This window comes from Callorhinchus milii, unplaced genomic scaffold (genome assembly GCF_018977255.1).
Source record: "Callorhinchus milii isolate IMCB2004 unplaced genomic scaffold, IMCB_Cmil_1.0 Scaffold1, whole genome shotgun sequence".
In the NCBI taxonomy this organism is placed as follows: Eukaryota; Metazoa; Chordata; class Chondrichthyes; order Chimaeriformes; family Callorhinchidae; genus Callorhinchus; species Callorhinchus milii.
This window is the reverse complement of record NW_024704742.1, coordinates 57,993,546-58,018,616: the sequence shown is the minus strand read 5'-3', so window position 1 is coordinate 58,018,616 and position 25,071 is coordinate 57,993,546. Positions and strand designations below refer to the sequence as shown.

Sequence of the window (25,071 nt, the reverse complement as noted above, 5' to 3'; positions counted from 1 at the left end):
TTCACAGAATATATCTCTACATGACAGGAAAATATATCTGCATTGAAATCTTCTAAATAAATAATTTTATAATTTTGAATACAACAATCAAGTCTTCTTTTTAAGAAAGTTCCAAGGAAGGCCAATCATTTTAGCCATTCTGCCCTTGCTTGCTGGAACTCCATTCCTGAGACCCTGTATCTTTCTTCATCCCTCGATTTAAGGTCCAGCTCAAAACACACCTCTTTGACAACACTTTCAGTAATCAAACCACCAAACTACACCTAACCATCATGCCAATCCTTTCCATGCTTCCTGTACCCAAACAGGTTTCAAGAGCCTCACCTCTACAAACAAATTCCTTCATGATCTACTTCTCTGACCTGCTCTTAGACCACTGCTTTGCCACCCCACCCCACCCCACCCCACCCCACCTTCACTTAGCTAACACAAGCTGCTGTGTATCCACAACCCCTCTGTGCTGTGGTCAAGCTTTCACTCATCATACCTTCCACACAAGAGAGACATAGTGGGATTGACTGAACCTCAGCCCCTCACCCCATGTCAGCCACAGCCTTGTAAGAGATGTCACACATTTCCTTCCTGGTGATGTTCCTTCATGGAATCCTGTAGATCAGTGGTTAGAGCACTCGCCTCGCAAATGAAAGACCTAGGTTCGATTCCCGGCAGGGAGAAATGTTGGACAAGTTTCCACACAACTCTGTTTACCTAGCAGTAAGTAGCAATCGATTGGTGGATCGCTTTCCGAGGGTAATAATTCCTTAAAAAAATAAGGTCACTCATCCATGACTGTTTGTGGGACATTGATGCGCGCAATTGGCTGCTGCATTTCACACACAAAATATATAGTCAATTCACTTTACAGTATATTCCGTGAAGTGCTTTGTGACATCTCAAAGATGTGATAAGGCGCTATATCAAATGCAAGGATTATTATTATTATTCACTGAATCATCCTGCCTGAATACCTCTGGCTTGTCCTCCACTTCATCAATCTTGAAATCTCACCAGAAGACCTGCCTCTTTGATCTCACACACACCTTTTCTCCTGTTTGGCGTCCAACCTGCCATTATACAGCATTCTGAGACTCTATTCTGGGTTAACAGCGCTCTTAGAAAAATGCTGTTCGAATGGCTAAACCTTCACTTCCCCTTTGGACACAAATTAAAGTTATGAATGTCCCATACCCTGCTGCTCCCAGTTTATAAGTATTAATAATTTGCATTTGGTAAAGCACTCTTCAACAACAACAATTACAGTTGTAAAGCGCCTTTCACATTGGGAGAATGTACCTTGTATTTGTAGGTGAATATGGTAGCCTATGTGTGCACAGATGTTCCACAGATAGTTTTGAAATGAATAACCAATTTTATTTGGGAGATTGTTGGCCTGGACACAGGCAGAAATTTCTATTTTTGAATAGTATTTTGTGTCGCCATGGAATCTTTATCAAACACCTGAAGAGGTAGACAGGATCAGTCTGATACACATCAACTTTTGGCTTTGTTTTAATTTACATGCTCTGGAATCCAAATCTCCGGCAGGATAAAATTGGTACTGGTTTGGTTTAGGTGAAGCCCTGTCATATCTAAACACCTTCTGCTTCCCAAAATTGGTCCCAATGGGACAAGAATCTAAAATCTCCTTTTTCACCATTTCTGTAGCCACACTTAGACACTGTTAATCTTCTTCTCACAGCATGGACAACTTTCCGTGCAAATAGCAATTAATATCACTAAGACGGTAAATGTAGTTTAAAATTGGATTTAAATTTAGAAATACGTCATGTTTTGCTTCAAAAAAATGTATGTGGATATTGTGGAGATGGCCTTACCTTCTCGCCTCTCCCCTCCCACAAAATCTTTCTCAATGCCAACATGTGTATAACCAGCCCACCATCACCAAATACAAAGATTATTATTATTTTTGTTATTATTATTATCAAGTAATCAAGTTCCTAAAGTCACTATACTGATAACCATGGTCAAGAGAAAAGCAAGCTTGGAAGTCACTTCACTGCAGTTATTTGTAAGCTTTACCTGTCAGAAAGATGTCCAGAGGCAAAGGAACCAGAAAACACGCCTACGAAAAACATTGAAGTAGTGAATGGTCCTTTCCAGCTATCCTCACAGACGAGATCCCACTGCAAGGAAATAGAAACAATGTGTGAATAACACAGAAATGTTCTTTATCATTTAATAGATGCCATTTCTATTAAATGGTTAAAAAAAAATGTTGTGGAAATTTGTTTTTAAAAACTTTTCCTTTCCAAATAATAAAAGTACTTGCGTATAATGTTGCGTCTTATCATCTTGTGGTGTTGTCTCAAAGCGCTTCACAGAATATACTGTAAAGTGAATTGATTGTCTCTTTTGTGGGCGAAATGCAATGCTCATGCACAAAAATGCACATGCTCATCTCAGGAAGATTTCCAATTTAATAAGGACTTTTTGGTACTCAGTGATGAACTTTATAAAATAAGGAAAACGCATTTAATGCAGTGAATAATTAGAAAAGTGTTTTGACAATTGTTCCCAGGTTTTTTGTTGTTGGCACATTTTTTTGGCTGGCAGAAATATATTAACTACAGGGGAGTGTAATACAATTTAAACTGCAAATATGTCATATGCATTTTCTTGTTGGACTGAAAGGTGAAATTGCTAAAAGAAGAATGGGATAGCTCCTTCCAGTAAAGGGATAAATGGTCTTTGGCACAACCTGCTACTTGTTCAGCTGTTTGATTCCTTTTATTTGTGATACTGAGGAATTGTAAATTCTTCTTCTTGAAGAGTTACCATTTTGTTTATAATAAAATGCAAGTAAAACTTCAAAGTTTACGAGTAAATAATCATAATTGAATGATAATCATTTAATTTACTATTGCGAAGGTATCAGGTTTCCTATCCAACAATATTTAAGATTAATTAATCATTCACTTTAAAACTATTTGTAGGAACTTGATGATCCATATGATTGACGTGTTCATTAATCACTGAGTAATTTTCATTATATAAAAATCCTCTTTGAGACATTTTAATGTGACAAGATGTTACAAAACCTGCTCAGTTGGTAACACTCTCACCTCTCGATCAGAAGGTTGTGGGTTCAAGTCTCACATCAAGACATTGAGCTTATAGTCTAGGCTGGAATCCCAGGGAGGTAATGGCAGAGTGCTGAACTGTTAGAGGCTCTGTCTTACAGCTGAGATGCTAAACCAAGGTCGCTTCTGTCTCTTGAGGTGGACATTAAAGATCCATGTACTATTCTAAGAAAGTGATTTTCTTCCGTGTTCTGGCCAACAAACCACCAAATAAAATCGGTTATTTAATTTGTGTCCTTGTGGGTCAATGTTGTGCCCAAATAGGCTGCTGCATTCGCCCACAAAACACATAATGGCTGTTTGTGAAACATTGCTGTATGCAAATTGCCTGCTGCAATTGGCTACAAAATACACAGTAACTACAAACAACAACAATAACTTGGATTTATATAGCGCCCTCCACACCGGACAGCGTCTCAGAGCGCTTCACAGGAACGGATCCCGGGGCCGAGCCAGGGGGAGGGGGAGGAAGGTGACCAAAGGTGTGGTCGAAGAGAAAGGTCTTCAGTAGACATCTGAAAATAGGAAGAGAGGGGGAGAGGCGAAGGGAGAGAGGAAGGGAGTTCTAGAGCTTCGGGGCACAGTGGCTGAAAGCACGGCTGCCGAGGGTGGATCGCAGGACTCTGGGAACAAGGAGGAGGCCGGACCCAGTGGAACAAAGGCAATGGGCAATGTTGTGAGGAGAGAGGAGGTCAGAGAGGTAGGGGGGTGCAGAGGAGTGGAGGTATTTGAATACAAGGGTGAGAATCTTGAAGTCTATCCTCTCTGGTACAAGTAACACAACACATCACTGTCCCAAAAACAAATGCCAAACAGTATTAAAGTATATCACTAACTCACATAATAGCACTGCACATCAATGTCTCACACAGCAACACAGCACATTACTGTCCCACACAGTAACACAGCACATTACTGTCCCACACAGTAACACAGCACATCACTGTCGCACAAATTAACATGGCACATCACTGTCTCTCAGAGTAATACAGCAAATCATGGTCCCACACAGTAACACAGCTCTTCTTTATCCCACACTGTAACACTATATCATTATCCCACACATTAATACAGCACATTTAAGTACCACACCGTAACACAGCAAATAATTTTTCCACACAGTAACCAGTAGATGTGGTTTATTTGGATTTCTGGAAGGCATTCGACAAGGTGCCACATAAAAGACTGTTGCATAAGATTAGAGCCCATGGAACGCACACCACACAGTAACGCAGCACATCATGATCCCGCACAGTAACAGAACACATTGCTGTACTTCACAGTAACACAGCCCATCACTGTCCCACACAGCAACTCAGACCATCACTGTCCCACACAGTAACACAGCCCATCACTGTCCCACACAGTAACACAGCGCATCACTGTCCCACACAGCAACTTAGCCCATCACCGTCCCACACAGCAACACAGCCCATCACTGTCCCACACAGCAACTCAGACCATCACTGTCCCACACAGTAACACAGCCCATCACTGTCCCACACAGCAACTCAGACCATCACTGTCCCACACAGTAACACAGCTCATCACTGTCCCACACAGTAACACAGCGCATCACTGTCCCACACAGTAACACAGCGCATCACTGTCCCACACAGCAACTCAGACCATCACTGTCCCACACAGTAACACAGCCCATCACTGTCCCACACAGCAACACAGCCCATCACTGTCCCACACAGTAACACAGCGCATCACTGTCCCACACAGTAACACAGCGCATCACTGTGCCACACAGTAACACAGCGCATCACTGTCCCACACAGTAACACAGCGCATCACTGTCCCACACAGTAACACAGCGCATCACTGTCCCACACAGTAACACAGCGCATCACTGTCCCACACAGTAACACAGCGCATCACTGTCCCACACAGTAACACAGCCCATCACTGTCCCACACAGTAACACAGCGCATCACTGTCCCACACATTCCCCCTGAATTTAATTCAGGACGTTTTGAACCCGAACACTTTAAGTTGGAGGCGGGGCTCTGACATGTCAGGAATGGAGAGATTTACAGGTCCATCGCCTGTGTTATCACGCAGTGTGAATGACCTTTGAGCACCGGCAAAGGGAGCTGCACAGTGGAAGTTGGTTGCAATGCAGCTCTCATTTTACCTTTATTTCAAGAGGTTTCTTTTTAGCCAACTGCTGAGTGTATTTGCGTGACTTGTGGTGTCAGCTGTTTGGCAGTTTTTCCTGCATTTCGAAACTTGAGACAATGCAAGACTATGATGAAGCCATCGCTTTCCTGGGAGATTGGGGAACCTTCCAGAGAACTGTGTTGTTTCTGTTGAGTCTCATCGTTTTGCACAACGGCTACACTGGTCTGTCTATGGTGTTTCTGGCAGACACCCCTCAGCACCACTGCCGTCTGCCTGACTCTCTGAACAGAACCACTGGAGAAGCTAATCTGAGTTCACTGCTGCCTGTAGAGGAGGTGGATGGTGAGATGATCTACAGTCGATGTAGAAGATACAAAACTCCTGCAACAGATGCTTTAAATGCCACAACACCTGAGACTGAGCCCTGTGTGGATGGCTGGGAGTACAGCACTGACAGGTACATCTCTACTATTGTCACTCAGGTAAGAATTGTGAATGATTTTATTCATCCATCACTATCTGGTATGATACCCTTGGCCAAGTAACAAAATAGAAACCAGTTCTGACGAAGGATTGTGGACCCCAAACGTTGACTCACTTTCTTTTCTCCATAGATGCTGCCTGACCTGTTGAGTGTTCCCAGCCACCTCTGTTTTTGTTTCAGATTTCCAGCATCTGCAGTATTTTGTGTTTTGTTCAAGTGACAAAATAGATTCCCCCTCTCCTGCCTGGAAAATATTTTTTTCTTTTTGGTCAGCCAAGTGTCTGACACATACGGAAACCCGTCACCATGCTTAAGAGCATCCAAACCAAACTGAGATTTATTAAAGTATTATGCACAGGTTGGGAAGAGCCAAGGCTTGGGGACCCCAAGTGTGCTTTGGAACACTGCTGGAGTCTAACTAGCTAAAACCGCATAGCTTGCCATTCATATCGCTGTCTGGCAAGTTTTCCCCTGCTTGTCCAGCTAGGACCACCCTACCTGTTAGGGCTTTGCTAAGCTGAGTGTGATGACACCCTGACCCCGGTGACTGGTCTGCATTTCCAAGTCCTGCTGATAAGCCAGCCTGGCTGTGCTGTCATCAGCAGTGCCCTGGAATACTACGGACCCACCTGGATCAGGAATAACGTAACTGAGACCACCACAGAGGGCTGGCTCGATTACAACCTTTTTTTTGGTCAGCCGGGTATCTGACTCATGCGGAAACCCATCACCATGCTTATGAATATCCAAGCCAAACTGCGACTTTCATGCGTCCCACCTACATCATTTTTAACTAGCCATGGTTACTTCTTAACTTCTTTATTTAAGTCATCCCAATCAACATCATCTGATTTTGTGCTACCAGTCTGCAAAATGTTGTGGGCCTCCTGTATTAATTCTTCTATTCTGTCTATTCCGGCTAGATCCTGCAATGAGCTTCAGAATCCAGTACCCTAAACCAAGTAATTGCGGGCTGTGAGTAATGTCTGAGCTGTGAGCAAGAGGATGGCGGCAATGCTCTTGCGCATTTCATGCTGAGCTGCTCAAAAGAGGCTCACGAGGAGTTCATTATGTCTGCTATCCACAAATTCAATATGAAATGCGTGAGAGTATTGCCACCATCTTCCTCTCTGCAGCTCGAGCACACAATCCTTCCCATTGACTAGTTGGAGGTACAGAGGTACAACAGCAGCTGTTTACTTCTCTGCAAGCCAATGAAGGTGCATTCCAGGCACTGGATGTATGAATGTGTGTTGACAACAACAACAAAATCAACAAATTGCATCTGTATAGTGTGTTTCATGTCAGGAGGATGTCCCAAGGTGCTGGAAAGTCAGGCACCAGAGCTGGTGATTGTGATCAGGAGGGGTGGAGGGTAGGGATAGGAGCATGACCAAAGGCATGGTCGAAGAGGAGGGTCTTGGGACAGGCCATGAAGGAGGCATGGGAGGGAACGAGGCGGAGTAATTGTAGAATGGAGTCAAAGGGTGGGGGCAGAGAGTCCCATCCGCCAATGATAATAATAATAATAATCCTTGCATCTGGCATAATGCCTTATAATAATAATAATAATCATTGCATCTGACATAGCGCTTTCCATGTCATTGAGGCATCTCAAAGGGCTTCACAGAATACACGGTAAAGTGGATTGACTGTATATTTTGTGGGCGAAGTGCAGCAGCCAATTGGACACAGCAGTGTCCCATAGACAGACAGACATGGATTCAGTGACCACATTATTATTGGTGGTCCTGGAATTGAGGGTGGAGGCAGAGAGGTAGAGTTGGGTGTCAACCGCATACCTGTGGAAGTTGACCTCATGTCTACGGTTGATGTCACCAAGGTGGAGCATGTAGATGTTGAAAAAGAGAGGGCCAAGGACAGAGCCTCGAGGACACCACACATGATGTTGCAGGGCTGGAGGAGAAGCCATTAGAGGAGACAAAGTGGAGACTGTGGGAGAGGTAGGATTTGAGCCAGGCAAGGGCAGGTCCGTGAAGGTTGAGCTGAGAGGAGAGGCGGTGGAGGAGGATAGAATGGTCGACAGTGTCGAAGGCAGCAGAAAGGTTAAGGTGGAAAGGAGGCAGAGAGACCCCTGGTCACAGGTGGACAGAATGTCATTAGTGACTTTGACCAAGGCTGTTCTTTCGTGCTGTGGGCAGCACAGAGACACGATTGGAGGGGTTTGTAAAGGGAATGGAAGGAGAGGAAAGAGTGAAGCTGGGATGCAATGACTCATTCCAGGGCCTTGGAGAGGAATGTGAGGTTGGAGGTGGGGTGATAGCTGGAGAATAGGGATAAATCCAGGGATTTTTTTTGAGAATAGGGGGATGACAGCTGTTTTTAGGGGTGTGGGAACAGTGCTAGTGGCTAAGGAGAGGTTAATGATGTTGGTTAAAAGAGGGGCCAGGAGGTGGAGCTGGGAGGTAAGGAGAGGGGTGGCGATGGGGTCAAGGGAGCAGGTGGTGGGCTTCATTTTTGAGATGATGGAGATGAGGGAAGAGGGGGAGACAGGGTTGAAGGTGTAATAGTGAGGGATGGGTGGGGGCCGGGGCATGAGGGGGAGGTGGGGTAGTAGTAGACAGGGGAAAGGTAGCTGAGTGAATCCCCTTGGTTTTAGATTCGAGGAAGTCCAACATCTCCTCGCAGTTAAAATTGTAGGAGAGGATGTATGAGGCACATAAAGGTGGATGGAGGAGGCGGTTAGTGGTGCAGTAGAGGAGCCTGGGATTGCACTTGGCTTCAAGGATGCTTTGGCGGAGGCGAGGGCAGAGAGATAAGTCTTGCTGTGTTCTAGCCAGATCTGCTGATGGACGTTAGGTTTGATTTGGTCCAGGTGTGTTCGGCGGCATGTGCCTCCATGCAATGCCTTCCAGCAGCTGTCGCCACAAGACATAGAGTTTCTTCATCAGCTATCTGGTGGACATCTACCTTCAGTGTGATGGGAGGACCTTCACAGGACAACTTGTGATGTAACAACCACCCTGATGTTCTGGAAGTCTAAATCCAAGGCTGCATACCAGGCTTACTTAGCACCAGTTTCTTAATACAACAACAACAAAATTACATTTGTATAGTGCCTTTCATGTTGGGAGGACGTCCCAAGGCACTGGATAGACAGAGTTATGGACCCAAGCTGAGGGTCAGGGTGGGGGAGAGCAGGAGGGGAAGCAGGGAGATCGACAGCATGGTCGAAGAGGAGGGTCTTGAGGTGGGTCTTGAAGGTGGCGAGAGAGGGGGCGAGACGGAGGGACTGCGGGATGGAGTTCCAGAGGGTGAGTACAGATAATAAAGACCTCATGTGAGGGGCCTTAGCAAATAGATTCTGCGAAGCCGACTATGCCTCTTGGGTGCTTAATGACAGGTCATTGTTGGCAGGAGCCCTCCCTCCCTTCAGCCGCTTCCCATGTTTGCTACAAATCCACCTCACTGCTTGACCCTGGACATTGCAAATGGGTTGGAGAAGCCTCTCTGATGCATCCCCAAGACCTTGGCTCTATAAAGGAGGAACCTTGTGACCTTTCTTTTCTAATCACACTTTTGGTCACCTTTTCCACCTCCACCCCCACCTTCCTCAGTTCCCTCACCCCCCAGCTCTGCAATAATTTAGGATGCCGTCCAGACTTGAAATGTGGTATATCAATGTAAAATCTTTGCTGTTATTGTTGTAATCTGGGTCAGTAGTCATCAAAATTGTTAGTTTGCAGTATAGGTTGAGATTTCAAAGCAGCGCTGGGGAATATTGCATGTATGGAGAGGTGCCGTGCTATGGGTGACACTTTAAACCGTGGTTCTGTCTGCCTGTTCATGTGGAGGTTTAAGATCCAGTTGAGAGAGTAACTTTTGATTGGAGAGATCCAACTCACAAAGTTGAATGGGAAGTGCTGAGACTGGGTAGAATTTTGTTTATGTGGTAATGTTTAATTTTCGCTGTACAAAGGTTGTGTAGATGACACAACCAAAACAATGTTGTTAGTTCCTGGAATGGAGAGATTATGCAACATCTTCTTGTTAATATTGTTTGCCAGAGCCAAAGTGTACAGGTAACTGATGCCGGAAGTTTAACGGCAGTGTAATTTGGAGAACCGTGAGTTTGTCTTTCACATTAGAGATCCCATAGAATTGACAAGCACTCTGCACGCATCTCAAAGGCCTAAAAAGTGAGTGTTTTCAGGATCAAACAATCTAACCCTAGAGGTTAATAATGTTTTAATATGATTAATAATCCCTGTATTTGATGTAGCTCCTCATCATGTTGGTGAGACATCTCAAAGCGGTTCACAGCCAATTCATTTTACAGTAGTGAACTCTCTTGCTGGGTTTAAGTCATGCATAAGAGCAGCTGCGACACCTGATTTAGTTATTTCAGACCCGGTTAGTTCTACAGCCTTATCCTACAATTGTTTATCTAACACGCTGTTCCAAGCATCTCAGTCTGCAACTGCTGCCTGCAATGAGATTATCTGCTTTGCACTGATCACCTCCACTCGCAATTGTGAGTTGTCTTGTTTAACCATAGTCATGTTGATGTATAGCTCAATAACATCAACAACAGCAACCACTGGTATTTATATAGCGACCCTCATGCAGTGTAGCGTCCCAGAGTGTTACATGCATTAAGATTATTAATTAATTGTCCTTATCCATGTCATTTTCGGTGGCAAAATTATCCAACCAATTTTCCATTTTAGCCATGGTGCATCTTTCCAATCCCACTGCTTATTGACAGAATAAGACAGTGTTCTTCTGTTCCAGTTTTATGGACTAATAATATCTCTTGGGTAGTCCGTGGCCCAGGACTCTTTAGCTCTAAAATGACGAACGTATCAACACTTTTAAGCATAGGTGTGTTAACACTTCTAAGTAAAACACTTTTTCTTTTTATTTACTGGTTGGCTTAGTCACACATTTAAGTTTTATAACTGTGGCATATTAACACTTTTAAGTAATGCCCCTTCCTTCTGATACCAGACGTTTCTTATTCTATTCCGATCTGTAAACTTTGGTTCTTATTTCAGATCCCATCTGATTGTGCCAAAAATATCAGGTTTGAAGGTATGGTCAAAGTTGACCCTTCCGTTGTCATCTAGAACATCTAGATGTGACCAGAAAAGACGAGTTTATTCTGTTTAGCCAAGGTTTTATATTAGGAACCCGTGAACAGAGGAACCAAAGTCACTTGTATTTTACATTTTAAAGCTCATTACCTAATAAGGTAGAAAATTTGCATTAGTTCAATAACATAATTACAATAGGCAAGGTTATGACAAACAATATCTGTACTACTTGCTGAACCAAATGAACCGAAGCAAGAGATATTCACAAGCAGTATTTGTTGTTAAGCTCATGTATAGCAATCACACTGTAATGACACTATCAAAGGCAATATCAAAGTTTATAAGTTCATGAGCAGTAGATGAACATTTCTTGCTTAGGTTAAGTCAAAGGTATACGTGCTGCCATTTTCCACAACACTGAAGGTCGATGAGGAGGGATTTCCCGTAATCAAGCCTTGAGGTGATGAATGTATGGGTGAGGTGAGGGTTTCGGCAGCCTGAGGGGTGAGGCAGTGGCACAATCTAGCAATATTGCGGAGATGGTGGTAGGCAGTACCGGTCATAGCGCGGATGTGGGGGAGAAAGGACAGTTCAGGGTCAAACAAGATACCCAGATTTCTGACTGGCTTAGTGAGGTTGAGTGTGCAGCTGTGGAGGCTGATGCTGCCAGCGCGAGCCAATCAGGAGAGCCTCAGTCTTGCTGATGTTCAGTTGGATTTGATGTTGGACTTGATGTCGGACAGGCAATCGGTCAGAATGCCAATAATCCTGGAGTTCATGGTGGAGGCAGAGAGGTAGAGTTGGGTGTCATCCACATACATATGGAAATTTACCCCATGTCTGCGGATGACGTCACCAAGGGGGAGCATGTAGAGAGTGAGGAGGAGGAGACCGAGGAAAGAGCCCTGAAGAACATTGCACGAGACGGTGTGGGGGCTGGAGAAGAAGTGGAGGCAGTGTGAAAGGTAAGACCTGAACGTGACAAGGACAGAACCTTGAAGGTTAGGTGGGAGGAGAGGCGGTGGAGGAGGATTGAGTGGTCCACAGTGTCATAGGCGGTGGAGAGGTCGAGGAGAACGAGGAGGCAAAGGGAGCCCTGGTCACACATAGTCAGGATGTTGTTTGTAAGCTTGATTAGAGCAGTTTCCGTGCCGTGGGCAGAATGGAAACCCGATTAGAGGGGTTCATGGAGGGAGTGGGAGGAGAGGAAAGAGCGAAGCTGGGAGGCAACGGCTCTCTCAAGGACTTCGGATAGAAAGGGGAGATTTGAGATGAACCGGTAGCTGGATAGCTGTGATGGGTCAAGGGAAGGTTTCTTCAAGGTGGGGGTGATAGTGGCTGTTTTGAGGGGGGATGGAACAGTTCCAGATGACAGGGAGAGGTTAATAATGTCGGCAAGTAGTGTGGCAAAGAGGTGGAGCTGGGATTTAAGGAGAGGGTTAGGGATGGGGTTGAGGGAGCAGGTGGTGGACTTCATGGAGGTTACCGTGTTGAAGACAGAGGAAGGGTTGACAGGTTCAAAGGTGTGGAAGGAGTGATGGGTAATTGTCAGATGGGTAATTGTGTGGGGTGTGGATAGGGAGGGGTTGGAAGTTGGGAGGGCAGTGGCAGCTGAACGGATTCCCTTGATTTTGGACTCAAGGAAGTCCAGCATTTTCTCGCAGTGAGAGTCAGTGGAAAGTATCTGCGAGGCGTGTCGGGGAGGGCGGAAGAACCAGTTAATGGTGGAGAACAGGAGCCTGGGATTGCCTTTTGCCTTCAGGATTAACCTGGAATAGAAGGCTGATTTGGCTGAGGCGAGAGCGGAGCGGTAATTGTTGATGAGATCCAGCCAGATGTAGCGGTGGACCGTTAGGCCGGATTTGAGCCAAGTGTGTTTGGCAGACAAGCAGAGGGGCTGGTGAACCAGGGTGAGAATCGAGAAAATATCAGTGTGATTGGCTGATGTTCCCGCTCTGATTCAAATGCAAAATTTGTGTGACATTCTGGGATTGAACGAACTATAATTTTTTCTATTGCTAGACACAATGACGGGCCAGATAGAATCATTTGGCGGGCCGGATATGGCACCCCTTTTTTGTCCACCCCTGATCTAAAGAGTTACAAGAAGAGATCCACTTTAGCTTTTTGCAGTGTGATCCTGTTAGTATAAACTAAGTTTCACAAATGACAGTATCTTCTAAAGATGTGTTGCTATCTTCCAAAATGAATTGATTCAACTTAAATTGTAGATCCAACTTGGAGTCCTCTAGCTCAGTGATTAGAGCATCTGCCTCACAAGTGAGAGACATGGGTTTGATTCCTGACAGGTCGAAATATTGGGCAAGTTTCTTTACTCGACATGCCTCTGTTTACCTGTTTACCTAACAGTAAATAAGAATCCAGTTGTTAGTTAATTGGCGGATTGCTTTTCTAGGGGTAATAATTCCTTAAAAAAAATCAATTTGTCACTCAGTCCAAGACTGGTTGTGGGACACTGCTGTGTACAATTGGCTGCTGTGTTTTCCCCACAAAATATACAGTCCATTCACTTTACAGTATATTCTCTGAAACATTTTGAGACGTCTCAAAGATCTGATAAGACAGCGCCTTGGGACGTCCTCCCGATGAGAAAGGCGCTATAAAAATTTAATTTTGTAGTTGTTGTTGTTGTAGGGCGTTATATCAAATGCAAGGATTATTATTATTATTATCAAGCCCCCTTTCTATTAGTATTGAGTCATCAACAGTCATCTCACTTTGCCAACTTGTCGTTTAGCACCATCTCCATTAAATCACTGCCAGATGTCAAAGCACTCTGTGAAGGGCACTACATAAATGCAAGTTCTGGTTGGATGCAACCTGGTTTTGATTGACATATACAGATTGAATTCAAATAATCCCACTTCTAGTATACAGATTTTAATTCTTGAAAGGAGATACGCAGATTTACAAAGATTTACATAGATTGTACAGCAAAGAAACAGGCCATTTGCCCCAACTCATCTGTGGTTATCCTCCAAATGAGTCTCCTGTCACTCCTTACTCCCTCCTACTCCCTCTTAAATGCCTCTACACTATTTGATTCAACCACTGCTTCGGACAGTGAGTTTCACAATCACACTACTCTGTCTGAAGTAACTCTTCTTAAATTCCATTTTAGACCCTGCCCCCCCCCTCCACCACTAATATGTATTATTTTGCTTTTTGAGCAGTGGGATCTTGTCTGTGAGAATAACTGGAAAGGACCATTTACTACGTCAGTATTTTTCTTGGGTGGTCTGTGCGGTTCATTATTCTCAGGACAATTTTCTGACAGGTACAGTCACTTCAATAGATAAATCATTGTAACAAAAATGACACCTGTTGCCTAATTGTTTTCAGTTGCTATGGAGGGATATGTGAACTGGATGCCATCTGGTTTAGAAAATACAAGGGTAGAATCAAACTTGTGACATGTTGTCTGAAGTATAGTAATGCCGCATTAATTACAACTATGCTTTGGTTTCTTAATATAACACTATTTAATTGCTCAATATTTTTTCTGGAGCAGGGCTTGAACTAATTAGCTACTGTTTAGCAACAACAACAAATTACACTTGTAAAGTGCCTCTCACGTTGGGAGGATGTCCCAGGATTGCAAAGTCAGGGATCTGGACCTGAGCAGGGGTTGGGATCAGGGAGTGTGGTGGGCAGGTAGGGTAGGGTTGTGAGGTTGGCCGACCACACGGTCGAGGAGGAGGGTCTTCAGACGTGCTTCTGAAGGAGGCAAGGGAAGGAGCAAGACAAAGGGACTATGGGATGGAGTTCCAAAGGATGGGGGGAGACAAGCTGGAGTTCCGACCACTGATGGTGGGGCGAGCCGGGCGGGGGATGTGTAGCAAGCCAGTCCCTGCTGAGCGGAGGGAGCAGACAGGTTGATACGGTGTCAACTGGTCACAGAGGTAGGAAGGAGATAGGCCGTGGAGGACCTTGAAGGTGAGGATGAGGATTTTGAACTGTATCCTCTGGGGGATGGGGAGCCAATGGAGCCGGGCAAGTGTGAGGGTGATAGGGTCACGGAGTCTGGTGTGGGAGATCCCATGAGCTGCAGAGTTCTGGATGATCTGCAGGTTGTGGACGGAAGAGTTGGGAAGGCCGACAAGTGGGGAGTTGACCTAGATGTAATAAATGCGTGGAAGGTCTCTGGAGAGGAAGTGGCAGATCTAGCCGATGTTGTGGATGTAGGAGAAGGCAGAACGGATCATGGCACAGATGTCAGATAGAAAGGATATTTAAAGGTTAAACAAGACACCAAGTTTCTAGACTGGCTCAGTGAGGTTTAACTGGTTAATACTTATGTTCAATCAGTGTTTTGACTTTGCACTGAAGGACTAATCTGTAAATGGTTTTTGAGGTCTATCCAATTCCATAGTCTGAAAATGCACCAACAATTACCCCTTTCTTATGCAATAAAAATATCTGCAGTAAAAGTGTTTTTACGACTGTATATCTAAACTTAATTTCTTTGCTGCTAGCCACACCCTTTTATTTTCTTTTTAAAGTTGTTTTAATATAAGGGATGAAGATTGTAAAGGTTGGAGACAAGAAGGTGCTTCACTTGTGAATGATTCACATCGGAGGGGAACAAGAAATAAGGCAGGCAGGAACCAGGGCATATGTTGTCTGAAAACTACATTGTGAATTCATAATTATGCATTTTCTTTTTAAGGTATGGGAGAAAAACTACTCTGTTTATAGGCATTACAGTGCAGCTAGTCTTCGGTCTACTTGAAACGGCCTCTCAGAGCTGGGAGATGTTCTGTGTACTGCACTTTGTTGTTGGTTTTGGATCTTCTTCCATCTATATATCTACTTTTGTTTTAGGTAAGTTTTTATAATGTAACAATAATAATTGTGTTTTACGATTATTGTAAATCCCTCTCGTTTATTTTCACCTGTTTTAATCTGGTTGTCATTTTTTCAATGTTGTCCACTGATTGCTTGACACTGTGACATCCTCAGTTTTGAAGGATGGGAATGTCTGGGCATTGCAATATTTCTCCAGGAAAACAGGGAAAATCTCCATGTAAATGTTTTGAGCCCTTAAATTGTTTGGTAATAATCTCTTGGCAGGATGATCTAGTTTAAAATGCCAGTCAATTGGGAGCCATCATGAAGACTTTTGTCTCTCTCGTATTTTCATTACATTTGGTGTTGAAGTGTTTTGTGGAAATGTATGTGGGCTGCGTCATCCCAATCTCCTAGATGTGCAACAGCGCTGCCTAGATGTGCAAGGAAGAGAGCAATGAAGTTGTAGAGAAGATTTAGAGAGAATTGGGAACTGATAGTGACTGTTGCAAACGAATGGTTTGGGTTTGGCAATACAAACATTATTTAGTCATCTGCCTGGAATATTATGTCTTTTATGAACTTAATAAATAAAAAATGTCCTTGCACATTAAATTTATGCAATGAATCAACTGACTATCACTTTGAAGCTTCTGAAGATATTAACTGTTTGAAAACTCTGGTGCATTTACAAGTGTAGAAACCTACTTGAACACTTGCAAAACATTTTTTCCCAATTTTTCTCATCCTTTGACAGCAGTGATTAATTCTGGTGAATAGATCCATTGGTCTGGGCTCACTTTGAAATCTCATCCAAGTGCCCATTCTTCTCAGATTTAATGTTCTCCACACATCATAGGATGAAATCTTCAACAGTATCAAAGGGTGGATGGAAGCTGCTAAAGTGATATTCTCCCTTTTAAACACTTTAAAGCTAACACTTTATAACATCAGAAGATACCCCACTTACTTCCATTTTTCCATAATATTTAAATATTAAGACAAAGTTTGGATTGTTAATTTACAAGTAACCTTAGTCTCTCCCCCCACCCATCTCCCCCCACCCATCTCCCCCCTGCCACCCCACTAGATCATCCTGCCAAGATTGTCAGCAAACCTTGAGCTATTTGATCCACATTTCATCCTGAAATGGACAATCTTTGGAGTGTCTAATATGTTTTGTTTTTTGTTTGGTCAGCCTAACACACATGGAAACCTGTCACCACATTTAAATGTGTCCAAAGCAAACTATGAAGAGTTTGCATGGAAATTTCCATATGCATGCACTGAAGTGTGTGCCATCCATTTGTACTTCAGTTCCAAATTTCTGAATTTCATGTTCGATATATGTAAGGACATTTACATTTGTATGGCATGGAATGTAAACTCTCTATTTGTTTCTCGGTACCGATTTTCTGAATATAATAATAATAATCCTTGCATTTGACATAGCGCTTTTCACGTCTGGAGGACGTCCCAAAGCGCTTCACAGAACACACTGTAAAGTGAATTGACTGTATATTTGTGGGCGAACGCGGCAGTCAATTGCGCACAGCAATGTCCCACAAACAGTCATGGATTGAAAATGACCAATTTATTATTGTTTTTGGTTTTTGAAGGGATTATTATTAGGCGTGTGGAATAAGGAAACTTGCCCAAGGTTTCGCCCTCTGCCTGGAATTGAACTCAGGTCTCTCGCTTGCAAATAGAGTGCTCTAACCACTGAGCTACAGGACTCCATAAGAATATCATATTGCATAGTATTAGTTTCTTTCTAATAGGGAATTATCGTACACGCATAGATTCTACTTACACCAAGTAACATTATTTGTGTGTGAACCTTAACTGTGAATATCAGCATGGTATCCAACCACATTCAGTTTGATACTGTTCTTGCCCAACATTCATTCATTCCAGGAAGTGATTTTTTGATAACTTTCTAGGGGTGGAAACTTTTATGCTTTCATGGTAAGGAATGTCTATTTTTGTTCCGCATAAAAAGACACATACATCTTTACTGAATGTACTAATGGATACATGGTTTTAATAAATGATGTATCATTTTTATATTTGTTCTTTAACAGGATCCGAAATCCTCAGCAAATCTGCGAGGGTTGCTTTTGGAACACTTGGCATCAGTATGTTCTTTGCCTTTGGTTACATGTTGCTGTCTCTAGCTGCATATTATGCCAGAGATTGGTGCATGTTAACACTCGCCTTGTTTCTTCCAAAAATTCTGTATGTGCCATTTTGGTGGTGAGTTTTGTTTTTGTTAATATTAAGCTAAATTATCTGAATTAAGCTAAAATATGGGAAAGCCACCTTAATACGTAATCACTGGAGAAAATAAAATTATCCATCTGTTTCTCAATTAGTTAATAATTGTAATCTGAGTAATGGTTTATTTGGTCATCTTTTGAAATAATATTTCATGTAGACCTTAAACTTCAAATGTATGATTCCACTTTTAAGAATTGTTTTGGGTGGTAGAGCATATTGGATCACGAATGCCAATTTTATATAATTGATTCTGTACGTAGTTCTGGACATGATTTGCTTGAGGAAAAATAGAACGTGAGAACAACAACAACAAAATTACATTTGTGTTGCGCCTTTCACATCGGGAGGACATCCCAAGGTGCTGGCCAGTCAGTGTTTTGAACCCGAGCTAGGTGTCAGGATTGCGGAGGGTGGAGGGCAGGGGGGGATGGAAGGTGATCGAAAGTACGGTTGAAGTGACCATAAGAAATGCTACACGAAAAAAGACCAAGGTCCATCTAGTTCGCCTTTCACCTTCCTGGCGGTTGCAAGCACATATGTCCCGAACTACTTATGTTACTTCCTAAAAGAAAACAATCTAATCTGTGTTTGAAAGAATCAACACTTCCTACTTCAACCGTCTCCCTAAGGAGCCTGTTCCACAGATTCACTATTGCTCAATGAAATAGTGTTTGCGTAGATTTGTTATGAATTTACCCCCTTTCAATCGTAGGCCGTGTCCCCTGGGTTTACTATTCTGGACAAGTTGAAACAGCTTGCCATGTTCTACATTGTCTTGCCCTTTTAGAATCTTAAAGATACCAATCATGTTGTCTCTCAATTTTCTCTTTTCCCATTTTACTTAGTCGTTCCTCATAGTCCAGTCGCTCCACTCCCACAATCATTTTGGTTGCCCTCCTCTGTATCTTCTTGATATCTCTGTTTGTACTGCGATGATCAGAAATGTACACAGTAATCTAAGTATGGTCTCACCAATGATTTATACAGTGGCAGGATTACCCCTCTATTTCGGCTGCTATTGATCTTTTGATACATCCCAACATCTGGTTTGCTTTACTCACTGCCACAGAGCATTGTTGGGAGAGCTTCAATTTATTGTCAATCAGGACCCCCGGGTCCTTTTCATTTTCCATACATATTATTTTCCTTCCGTTCAAATAATAGTCCCTTCCAGGATTTGTCCCCATGTGAAGTACTTTACACATAACTTCCACACGTATGCAGATGACATTCAACTCTACTTCTCCTCCTCCAGCTGCGACCTCCAGTCCTCTGATGTTCTGTCAGCTTGTCTGACAGACATCAAGACCTGGGTGAGCACAAATTTCTTGCAGTTAAATGTCAACAAGACGGAAGCCATACTCCTTGGCTCCTGTCGATGTCTTCTGTCCTGCGGTTCAGATGTCCCCAACCTACCCAATCTGTCCTTGAAACTCTGAACCCGTGCACAACTTAGGCATCAGGTTCTCATTAGAATGAGAGGGAATGTCACTACTTCCTCACAGACACAACTAAAGAATGTGCAAAACCTATTATTGTAAATATTTTTGTGATGTCTTGTATTCTGGTTAATGTTGAATCCACACTGTTTGCATTTCAGGTTTATACCTGAGTCTCCTAGGTGGCTGTTTTCTCACGGCCGAGTGAAAGAAGCAGAAGCAATACTGCAAACTGCTGCTAAGAAAAATGGTATTAGATATCCTGGAATGATATCTGAGGCTAAAGATGTTATACCGTACATGGTAACATGTTACTTTTCGTTTAAATTCAGTTCCTTTTTTTATCATTGTTCTCGATAAGCACTTTGAAGTTGTTGTTTCGGTCCCAATTACCTCCCTTGCCCACAAAACAGTCACTGTCTATCCTGTAAAATGCTTCAGGACATCCTCCTGAAAAGGAAACACATGTACTCCATGGATGGAATGCAATGTGCCAAGAGGGAAGCTGAAACAGATGTAAGCTTTCAGTTGGCCTATCCCTCAACACGTCAAAATAGTATAAGGTAGCAATAAACAAGGCAAACAGGATCCTAGGCTATCATTAGGGCTTCTTTTTTTCCGTGTTTATTAACTTGATTTGGCAGGAATATTTTAGCAATTTTAGAGTGTTTATAAATCGGGATTTTCGGGCTTTCGTTACTGTACAGAGAAGATAAACCTGCACACACAGAGGGGAGAGAGGAGAGAGGTGCCCTCATGCATGCACAGTGCCTCCCTAATGCTTCCCTCCTCTCACAAACTCTGCTTGATCTCCATCTCTCCCTTTCCTCGGTCTGCACAGGTCCATCTGGTGAAGAGGAGAGAGGCACTGCGCATGAATAAAGGCGCCTTTCTCTCTCCTTGTGCTCATACCAGGAGTATGTTATGGAGTCCTGTAGCTCAGTGGTTAGAGCACTCGCTTTGCAAGTGAGAGACCTGAGTTCAATTCCAGGCAGGGCGAAACCTTGGGCAAGTTTCCTTACTCCACACGCCTAATAATAATCCCTCCAAAACCAAAAACAATAATAAATTGGTTATTTTCAATCCATGACTGTTTGTGGGACATTGCTGTGTGTAATTGGCTGCCGTGTTCACCCACAAATATACAGTCAATTCACTTTACAGTATATTCTGTGAAGCGCTTTGGGAAGTCTAGAAGACATGAAAAGCGCTATATCGAATGCAAGGATTATTACTATTAAGCAAGCAGGAGAAAAACTCCATGTGGGGTTTTCTCTCTTACTGGCTTTCAGCGACACTCCACGAAGGCGCTGAAAGCTAGCAAGAGAGAAACTTACATCAGTTCAGATATTTCATCGACTTACGTCAGGTCATATATTTTCGGTGTTTTTCCGGTGTTACTTGGATAAACACTGATTTTATTCTTTTTGTGTTGTTTTAACCAATTAAAAATAGCCAATTTATTATTGTTTTGTTTTTGGAGGGATTATTATTGGGGTTGTTTATCGGGGGGTTTTGGTTAAAACTGAAAATCAGGAGCCCTCCCTATAATATCGAATTAGTTAAGCTCAGAACCCCAGATATAATACTCAAGTTATATTGTACTCTGGTCAGGCTGCATTTAACTCTATAAATTTGCAGGGCTATGGAAGAGAATGGGGGAGTGGAATTGATTTGGATAGCTCTTTTCAAAGAACTGGCACAAACACGATGGGCCGAATGGCCTCCTTCTGTGCTGTATAATTCTATCTGTCCAAGTCACAGAGGCAGTACGGAGAAGAGCCACAAGGATAATTCCCAGTGTTAAAGGAATGGGATATGAGCAACGATTAGACAAGCTATGACTCTTCAATCCTGAAAGGCGACATCTCCGAGCGGACCTTACAGAGCTACGGAACATTTTAAATAGGATTGAAAAAGCAAGTTCAGTACAATGCTTCAGGTTGCATTAAGGCAGTAGAGTAAGAGAATGCATGTTTAGAGTTGCAAAGGGCAATTTCTAGATGGAGAGCATTTTGGTTTTCTTTACTCAGAAGGTAATTAATAATAGGAACAGGTTGCTAGATATGGGGGTTGTCGCCAGCACATTGGACTCATTTTGTAAAAAAAAAAATCTTGATGGTGTGATGGGAAAACGATAAGTTGGATATTCAGGAAGCATTAGTTCAAATGGATCAAATAGTATTCTTCGTTTGATCATACCTATTAAATAATTTTATGATATCAGAATAGGTACAGACTAGGGTAAACATACATTGGAAGGGACAGAATGATTCTTGAGTTGGTGTTAGAATTCAAACAATTCTTTCAAAGCTGCTCATATTTATTTGAGTAAAAATTTCACATACGCTGACACCTGATCCCTATGACCTGGAATGCAAGCTGTGGCTGTTGTTTAATAACTTGACTTCTCAGGACCACAACAAGTCCTCAAGATACTAGATTTAATGTAGACCACTTGCTGTGCTCCTAGTCTTGTATGGAAGACAGATATATTAAGAGCTGATGCAGATTATTTTCCAATCAAAGATAAGAGATGGCACAAGGAGTACAAGATATGTAGACTAAGAAAATCTTTTAAAAAAGCTTTACCTTTGCAGTTGAAATTTTCAGCTGTTTCAAAAACAAGGAATTGACGTAAAAATCGATTAAAGACTCATCCAGTCATACTTTTGTATTGTTAACCAAACCTTCGCATTGCACAAACCCTGGGAGCCAATTGCATTTCTCTCAAAAGCCTCAAATTAACTGGCTAATATTTAAATCTGAATTCTTTCCAAACCTTTCATTGATCTGAGTGAGGCAGAAGAGCTTTGTTCACGCTCTTGTTTGTTGTTTGGTGCAAATTAGATTTTGACCAACTTCTTGTCTGATTACCTCATGGACACGGCCTTTGACAGCTAATACTTTTGGCTATTGGTTCACTCCTTTGAGCAACTGCTTTCTGATTTCATATGCAAACACAGCCCGGATGAAACCAAAGCAGAATCCCTTGTCAATCCTTTAAACCCAACAAGATCAAAAGTCGGAATTGAATAACTTTTTTTAGATAGTCAGAGCAAATTGTGCCAAAGACATTTGGCTTAAAGTAATGATTTATTTAGTATGACTCTATTGGCTCCCCATTTCCCAGCAGATTGAGTTCAAGATCCTCATTCTGATTTTTAAATCCCTCCACTGTATCACTACACCCTACCTCTGTGACTTTCTTCAACCCTACTGACCCAGCTGCTCCCTTCACTCAGTGAACATCGACTTGTGCCATGCTCCTGTCTTATCCGGCCTTGCATCCATGAGTGGGCTTCCAGCCATTCTGCCTCATTCTCTGGAATTCCATCCTGGACTCTCTTCGACTCACTTCCTCCAATTAATCTTTCAAGGCACCTCTCAAAATGTACCTTTTTGACCATGCTTTCAGTCATCTTTTCACTATCCATCCCTCCTCTCCCCTTCCCCATCTCCCACTCCCAGCTCAGATGCCCATCCAGCATTTTGAGACATCCTCCTGACATAATCGAATATTTATAGTTTGTAATCTCTGTGTTTTTTATTAGTTTAAAATCTACATAAAATATATTTGCATAACTTGTTGATGAGCCTTTTTTTGAAAATCTGCAAAGGAATGAAAGCTGAAACTATAAAAACTTTGATTGTTCTGATAACTTGCAAGTTGTACATTCTTTAGGAGAATAATCTTTTCTGTTTGTCCAGCTGCAGAAAGATGTGACTAACAATATACGTGCATACAACTTCTTGGATTTGTTTCGAACGTCCAATATAAGAAACATCTCTATCATATCCTTTGTCATATGGTGAGTGGAGGTTTTATCAAAAAGAAGTACAAACACCCAAAGTTGGCTGGCTCAGAATATACATGAGCAACCAGATGGCTAAAGTGATTCTGATATTGATTGCTACTTGATTTATGTACTTGGAATGAAACTCTGAAATTTAAGGTCTGGATTCCATGAGTTGTACTTCTAACTTGGACTTTTTTTGCACTCCCTCTATAAGTAAATCCTGTAGAACACTTTGAGGCATCTCATCAACATATTGAGGCACAATATCAAATGCAAGGATTAGGCACTATAACAAATGCAAGGATCCAGTGTTAAACTTTACCATTGTTCAGCTCTCTGAGACACTACCCCATGTGGAGGATGCTATATAAATGCAAATTGTTGTTGCTGTGGTTAATTGTATTATTTAACGAAACAATCCAAGATGGATGCAGAAAGTCAGACAGCTCACTTCAAAATGCTATCTGACTTCTCAAAAGCTAAAAAATGGCTGACATCCAGGACATCGGACCAACAACAACAAAATTACATTTGTACAATATGTTTCACATTTGGAGCACGTCCCAAAGTGCTGTCCAGTCAGAGTTTCAGACCCGAGCTTGGGGTCGGGATCGGGAGGAGTGGAGGGCAGTGGGGGTGTGGGGAAACAGGGAGATCGAAAGCATGGTCAAAGATGAGGGTCTTGAGATGGGTTTTGAAGGAGGCAAGGGAGAGGGTAAGATGGAGGGACTGTGGGGTGGAGTTCCAGAGGGGCCAAGTGGCAGAAGGTCCCCCCACCAATAGTGGGGCGAGTGAGGCAGGGGACATGAAGCACGCTGGAAACCTCTGAGCAGAGGGAGCGAGCAGGATGGTAGGGAGTTAGGAAGTTACAGAGATAGGGGGGTGCAAGAAAATGGAGGGCTTTAACGGTGAGGACCATGATCTTGAAGTGTATTCTCTGTGTGATGGGAAGCCAGTGGAGTCGGACGAGGATGGGGCTGATAGGGTCAGGGAGCCTGGTGCGGGAGAGGACATGTGCTGCAGAGTTCTGGATGATCTGCAGCCTATGGAGAGAGGAGTTGGTGAGGCCAACAAGCAAGGAGTTTGCATAGTCAAGCCTCGATGTAATGAAGGCATGTATGAGGGTCTCGGCGGCAATCGGTGTGAGACAGAGGCGGAGCCGGGCTGTCAGCACCTGAAGTGTGAAACCAATCAGGAGCGCCTCGGTCTTGTTGACATTCAACTGAAGAAAGTTAGATCTCATCCAGGACTTGATGTCTGATGGACATTCTGTCAGGACAGCAGTGGACCCGGATTCAAGGGTGGAGGCAGAGAGGTGCAGTTGGGTGTCATCCGGATACATGTGGAAGTTGACCTCTTGTCTGCGGATGATGTTACCAAGAGCGAGCATATAGATATTCAAGAGGAGGGGCCAAGGACAGAGCCCTGAGGAATGCTGCACGATGTGGTGTGGGGGTTTAGAGGAGAAAGTGTTTTGTGAAGATGAAGTGGAGGCTGAGTGAGAGGTATAATCTGAACCAGTCAAGGATAGCACCATGAAGGGTGAGGTGAGAGGAGAGGCTGTGGATGAGGATAGAGTGGTCATCAATGTCATTTCCACACAGGAAGTGATATTAGTGACATGAAGACCCCAAAAGGAACTATGTCTTAGGCTGGAAAATTTTAACCCAATAATGTAGGGTTAGATTAGATTTTTGTAAGCATAGTAGAGAGCATTAGAACAGAAGCTGGGGTCCATAAAATCCCAACAGGCATTACAATGAGTTGTGATCATCGGTCAGTGCTTCTATATTAATTGATTCTACTGTACATAAAAGTATAATCTAACCCTACCCCTATATTTTTTCACTAATGAAAATATTAGCTCACTATCCATTTTTTAAAGTTTTAAGTTTATAGAAATGCACTCTGCTTAATATCAAGATAGCTATTAAATAATCAAAGTGGGAAATATGTTGACATAATAGATGA

The 25,071-nt window shown here is 42.9% G+C and overlaps 1 protein-coding gene across 2 annotated transcripts in view; it reads left to right on the top strand.

Moving 5' to 3' along the window:
* The first annotated feature begins 5,198 nt into the window (after positions 1 to 5,198).
* LOC103187394 (solute carrier family 22 member 4) overlaps positions 5,199 to 25,071 on the top strand; it is a 28,030-nt gene continuing 8,157 nt past the window's right edge. The window contains exons 1-6 of one of the 2 annotated variants that reach the window (XM_007906864.2): positions 5,199 to 5,713; positions 13,967 to 14,070; positions 15,463 to 15,617; positions 17,666 to 17,837; positions 19,462 to 19,603; positions 23,012 to 23,112. In XM_007906864.2, the coding sequence (XP_007905055.2) occupies positions 5,348 to 5,713; positions 13,967 to 14,070; positions 15,463 to 15,617; positions 17,666 to 17,837; positions 19,462 to 19,603; positions 23,012 to 23,112 (1,040 nt within the window). In that variant the 5' untranslated portion in view covers positions 5,199 to 5,347. Of the gene's footprint in view, positions 5,714 to 13,963; positions 14,071 to 15,462; positions 15,618 to 17,665; positions 17,838 to 19,461; positions 19,604 to 23,011; positions 23,113 to 25,071 lie in introns of both variants that reach the window. The other variant, XM_007906862.2, reaches the window with a different exon arrangement.